The sequence below is a fragment of the Gekko japonicus genome, unplaced genomic scaffold, assembly GCF_001447785.1.
Source record: "Gekko japonicus isolate JY-2015 unplaced genomic scaffold, Gekko_japonicus_V1.1 scaffold1238, whole genome shotgun sequence".
Classification (NCBI taxonomy): Eukaryota; Metazoa; Chordata; class Lepidosauria; order Squamata; family Gekkonidae; genus Gekko; species Gekko japonicus.
Window position 1 is genome coordinate 286,729 of NW_015163639.1, and position 6,000 is coordinate 292,728.

At 51.6% G+C, this 6,000-nt stretch overlaps 1 protein-coding gene across 1 annotated transcript in view; it reads right to left on the reverse strand.

The window, feature by feature from the left end:
- The window catches only part of TNXB (tenascin XB), a 141,602-nt gene extending 137,376 nt beyond the window's left edge, over nucleotides 1-4,226 (reverse strand). Inside the window, exons 1-2 of the mRNA XM_015407589.1 lie at nucleotides 3,779-4,226; nucleotides 627-1,301 (exon numbers count right to left, since the gene is read on the reverse strand). Coding sequence (XP_015263075.1) covers nucleotides 627-1,301; nucleotides 3,779-4,226 — 1,123 coding nt within the window. The remainder of the gene's footprint in view (nucleotides 1-626; nucleotides 1,302-3,778) is intronic.
- Between the last annotated feature and the right edge of the window lie 1,774 nt (nucleotides 4,227-6,000).

Here is a 6,000-nt window from a genome sequence, read left to right on the forward strand (position 1 = left end):
TCAGGCAGGCTTTTAGTAAATTCATTTCACCTAGAGGGTAATAGAGAACTGTGATTCAGCCAAGGTCTATGCCAGAATTGAACCGGAGCCTCTAGGCGGCAGGCACCTTGGGAATTCTGATACAGAATGGTGGGTGCAACAACAAAATAGCTGCCACATAGGGTTGCCAGGCAGACTTTACCTGGCCAGCAGTGGGCTCCCAGCCCACTTCCTGAAGACCGGAAGTGGTTTCAGGCCACTTCTGGTAAAACTGGAAATACCAGTTCCAATGTGTTGACGTCACCTGGAAGTGACGTAGGCACGTCGGGGACGTCTGGGGCAACACTCTGGCATTTGGGCAAACTCTATGATAAATTTGGCCAAATTTACCATAGAGTTTGCCCAGATTCCAGAATATTGCCCCCAGACATTCCCAATGTGCCTACGTCACTTCCAGTTGAAGGAAGCATGTCGGAATGGGCACTTCCAGTTTACTCTTCAACATTTCAGGAAGAAGCCCTGTTTAACAGGATCCCTTTTAACCTGCACAGCCAATCAGAAGCCCTACTGGTGGGGCCCTGTCCACTTTCTAAAAGCAACTGGACACATCGATTTCAGAAGATTTAGTAACAGACGTTTCTGCTTACCTGTGGAGCAGTCATCTCCGGAATAACCGTCATGGCACTGGCAAACTCCTTGCTGGCACTTGCCATGCCCACTGCAGTCTTCGGGACATGCCAACTGTCCACAGTCTGAGCCAGTGTATCCTTTGTGGCAGGAACACACCCCACCCTTCAGGCAGCGCCCTCTCTGGTTACAGTCATTGGGGCAAGACTTGGTGCCACAGGCCGGGCCCACGAAGCCTGGTTGGCACACACAGCGCCCATCGCGGCACTCTCCACGTCGGTTGCAGTTGCTTGGGCAGGTGCGGGTCCCACAGTCAGACCCGGAGTAGCCAGGTTCGCACACACACTGTCCTGAAACACACTGGCCATGACCCTGGCAGTCTTGGGGGCAGGCCGGATCGGCACATGAAGGGCCAACGTACCCTGGAAAGCAGGAGCAACGTCCATCCACACAACGGCCTTGGTCATTACAGTCATCCGGGCAGGAAGGTGGCTCTTCACATCGGACTCCAGAGTAGCCGGGGCGGCACTGGCAATGCCCGTCCACACACTTGCCCCGTTGTGGGCCACCACACCCGCCTGGGCAAGTTGGCTGGGCACATGTGGGGCCAACCCAACCCGGTTCGCATTCACAGACGCAGCGAGAGAGGTCAAAGGAGCCATGATGTGAACATAAGGTGCGCGTGTCTGTCTGACCTGGGTGACAGAATGACAGAGATGGGAAAAGATGAAAGAAGACGGAAGAAAAGGATGAAATACCGGGTCAGCTTTCTCTTCTCAAACATGCATTAAAACACATATCAGATTTAATGACAATAAATTTATAAGGAAAACAGCAGATTGGGAGGCAACGCCATTTGCCAAGTCATGGTTGAATTGCAACCACAGGTTGGCTATGGATACGAGTTCGGCAAAAATCAATGAAAGCCTTCTGTGAGAATCAATTGGCAACATGGAATTTACAATAAGGAGTCTTGTCTCTTTTATTATTATTTGTAAATTGTGTGCTACGCATCCTTTATATCACCGTGGCCCTCCACATACATACATACATCACTTCAGTTGCCCTTGCCATCTGAGGCTAGTGGCAACCCATGAAAGGGCCTTCTTGGTTGTGGCACCAAAACTGTGGAGCTCCCTCCCCAGGGAACTCCCACCACCCCAGATTCATCTGTCTCCTTCTATCGGTGTCTTCCACCACCAGGTAAAGACTTTTGTTCTGTTTGGCTTATCCCCAATAACAGTTATCGGCCTCCTCCCTGGTTCTGGTGCTAAGGTTGCCTGACCTCCCACTGGAGGTGTGGGGTCCCCTGATGCCAGGCCCCACCTCCCTGCCACCAATCAGCTGGCCAACAGGGGGACTTACCTTGAAAAAGAGGGGAAATCCTCCTTTGTGCAGCGACATGTCTACGTAACTGCCCACAGGACCCAGCAGTGACACTATCACTTCCGGGACATCGGGGGTGACACTCTGGTATTTGAGCAAAAATTCTATGGTAGAAGCCAAATTTACCATAGAGTTTTTGCCCAAATACCAGAGTGTTGCCTTGACGTCCCAGAAGTTAGAAGCCTTGACAGAGCAGTTCCTCAGTAGAACAGGCTTCCTCTAGAGGTGGCGGGCTCTCCTTCTTTGGAAGTTTTAAAACAGAGGCTAGATGGACGACAGCAATGTGGATTCTGTCAACTTAGGCAGATCATGAGAGGGAGAGCAGGAAGGGCTCCATCAGTGCTTAGTTCTTGTGGCCCTTTCTGACACGCCCAGGGAAATGCTGAACATCACTTTGGGGTCAGGTAGCAATTTTCTCCATTGGAATGTGGCTCAAAAATGATGGTCACAGTCACAGAACAGACCGAAAAAAGAAGAAACTGTGAGGTAACTGCGCTAGAGAATATTTAAATAATGATCACAAAATGTATACAAAAAAATCTACATATATAAATGCACAAAGGCAGTTGAAAATGGTGTAATTGACGATGATCTCCGGAATGTTCTATCGTTTCGATACTATTCTTCTTCCGAATGTGGATGAAAGTAGCGACTCTGGCCTGTTATTTCAACAGGTACGTATCAAGAATTTCATTAATTTTCACCGATGTATCATAACATAGTTGCAAGAGATTCTCTGAAAGAATGTTCCTAGGGCAAAGTGCTTGTATAATGCATTAACAGACCAAGAGTCGCTGCTTTCATCCACATTCGGAAGAATTTTCGGCCAGCAATTTTCTCCATGCCAGTTTGCCCGGGGATCCTGGAGGGGTGGGGTTTTTTGCCATTTTCTGGGCATGGAGCCGGGGTCACTGGGGGTGTGGTGGGAGGTAGTTGTGAATTTCCTGCATTGTGCAGGGGGCTGGACTAGATAACCCTGGAGGCCCCTTCCAACTCTATGACTCTATGATTCTAAGTGGTAGCACCACTTCCAGGTCACATGTGCAGTCACATAGGCATGTCGCTGTGGTTGGATGGTTCCCCCCCTACTGGTCCAGGTAAGCCCTCTTCCCATCCCCCGCTGGCTGTCAGGAAGCAACTGGCAATGCTATCTGGTGCTGTGTGTTTATGTGTTTTTACTGAATTATATTGGGAAAATTCGTACGACAATATTATCATTTTAAATGTCATTTTTCATTGTTCAAATCTTTTCCTGTTTTTTTTAATGTTCGTTACCTTGGGGACCCTGATCAGGTGGAAAGGCAGCATTAAAATGTTTTAAATAAATAAATATTCATAGCTTTAATCACTTGCAGCAATCCTGAGAACAGACCACCCCCACACACACATACACACACTTCACCCTGGCGAATGGAGGTGGTACTGAATTTAGTTTGGCACTCAGATATAATTATTCCACAGAGCTCCACAGGTACGCAGGGCTATTTTTGGGCAGGAACGCACAGGAACGGAGTTCCAAAAAAACAAGCTCTCCCTCCTCTGCGAGGACAGATCTGCATGTTCCCCCCTCCCCCAATAGCTAGCAATCCAAAACAGTCGAGTGGAGCTTGAGCAGTGGGTGTTGCCTTCTGACACACTTCTGGTGATGTCAGGGTGTGTGGCATATGCAAATAAGTTATGCTAATGAGTTATGTTAATGAGCTCCTGCACCTCTTTTTCCACGAAACGACCCCTGTCCACAGGTATGCATGTATTTTCTTACACACACACACACCCGAGGTCTTACCTGTGCTCGCCTGGATGCTTGCCGGTGCTGAACAACAGCTGCCTCCAGCTTGGCAGGTTTCCCGAAGCTCCCGCACTTCGTTCTCCAGCGCTTCCAGACGTCTCAGGAGTTGTTGGGTATCCTCCGTACCCGGTGGGCACCCACAAGCTGGCGGGGGCAGGTTGATGCGGTGGGTGAAAACCACATGCTCCTGATCCGGCCCTTCCAGGGTGTGCTCGTAGAGACCCCCTCCTCGCGAGGAGCCAGGGGGCCCCCGGGCCTCCTGCAGTGCGTGGGAGGCGTCTTCCTCCTCACCCTCCTCGCTGTCCCCCGCCAGCTTTATAGTGTATATGTGAGAGAAAACGGTGGCGTTGGGGGGGATGGCCGGATTAGGCACACAAACTCTCCGAGAGACCGTGAGGCTGAGGATGAGCAACTGGAAGAGAATTGCTTTTGGTGGACTCCCCATGGTAATTGGACCTGTGAAGCAGGATACAAAAACGGGGGGGGTGAAAAGGTCGGTGATGCAGAGAAGAGTGACACCAAACATGGTACAACAAAAAGGGCAGAAAAGGGCGATCAAGGCAAAGAAGAAGAAGAAGAGGAGGAGGAGTAGGAGGAGTAGTAGTTTGGATTTATACCCCACTCTTCACTACCTGAAGGAGTCTCAGAGCGACTTACAATCTCCTTTCCCTTCCCCCTCCCCACAACAGACACCCAGTGAGGTAGGTGGGGCTGAGAGAGCTCTTTCGAGGACAGCTCCTGAGAGAACAGCTCTGAGAGAACTTGTGACTGACCCAAGGTCACCCACCAACAGCCGCATGTGGAGAAGTGGGGAGCCAAACCTGGTTCTCCCAGATTAGAGCCTGGATTGGGCCAACGTGCCCCATGCGATGACATCACTCAGAGGCGACGTCATCGCACCGGGCACATCACCAGGGGACACTCTAGCATTCGGCCTGAAAACTTTGTGGTATCATAGAGTTTCTAGCCGAATGCTAAAGCGTCCCCCTGGCGACGTGCCTAGCGCGATGATGTCACTTCCAGGTGACGTCTTCGTGGGGTGCACGCGATGAGTACATGCCAGAAGATCCCGTGAGAGGAGCTTCTCACCCCCACCGGCAAAAGATAGGGACCTGGCAACCCTACTCCACTCCTAAATCTCCAGAAATTTTCTAAACTAGAATTGGCAACCCTATGTAGTAGGCTTGTCAGCTCTGTGTGGGGAAACACCTGGAGAATTTGGGGGCAGAGCTCAGGGAGGGCAGGGTTTGGGGAGGGGAGGGATTTCAGCAGGGTACAGTAGGGTTGCCAAGTGTAAATTCCTCCGTAGCAGGGGACTCCCATCCGGCATCTGGAGCCCTCGGATGACTGTGGCCCCGCCCCCAGTGTGCCAGGCGTGGTCGTGTCACTTCCGGGTGACGCGCACGTCGGGGTGGGGTTTCCCCCGGGGCCCATTCCGCCGGTGGCGGGGAACGGGCCTCTGGGACGGGGGTTTCCCCGTCCCCCCAGGGGACTTGGCAAGCCTAGGGTACAGTGCCATAGAGTTCACCATCCAAAGGAGCCATTTTCGCCAGGGGAACTGATCTCTATTGCCTATAGATCAATTACAATCACAGGAGAGTGCCAGGCCCCACCTGGAGGCTGGCAACCCTACCATATAGGTATGACTGCAGATGCCACAAAAAGTTATGAGTCTTTGTCACAAGTCATTTTGTAATCCCCCCCCTCCCTGTAGTCAGCCTAACTATATGGAGGGAACTTGGGAAGGGGTCCAGATAGGGTTGCCAGGTCTGGGTTGGAAGATACCTGGAGACTTTGGGGGTGGATCCAGGAGAGGGCGGGGTTTGGGGAGGGGAGGGGCCTCCGCATGGGACAGTGCCCATAGAGTCCACCCTTCAAAGCAGCCATTTTCTCCAGGGGAGCTGATCTCTGTCAGCTGGAGATCAGCTGTCAAAGCGGGAGGTCTCCAGGCCCCACCTGGAGGCTGGCAACCCTAGGTCCAGTGTCTAGGGACTGCAGGCCTCAGACTGAAAGCCCATTTCCTTTATATAGTCTATTTTATGACATCTTCAGAAATAACTGACGTTTTTCTTTTATGGCTTTCGACCTATACATTTTATGATCTTGCCCGTCTAGGGAAAATACCTGGAGACTTTGGGGGTGGATCCGGGAGAGGGCGGGGTCTGGGAAGGGTAGGGGCCCCAGCATGGTGCAATGCCACAGAGTCCACCCTTCAAAGC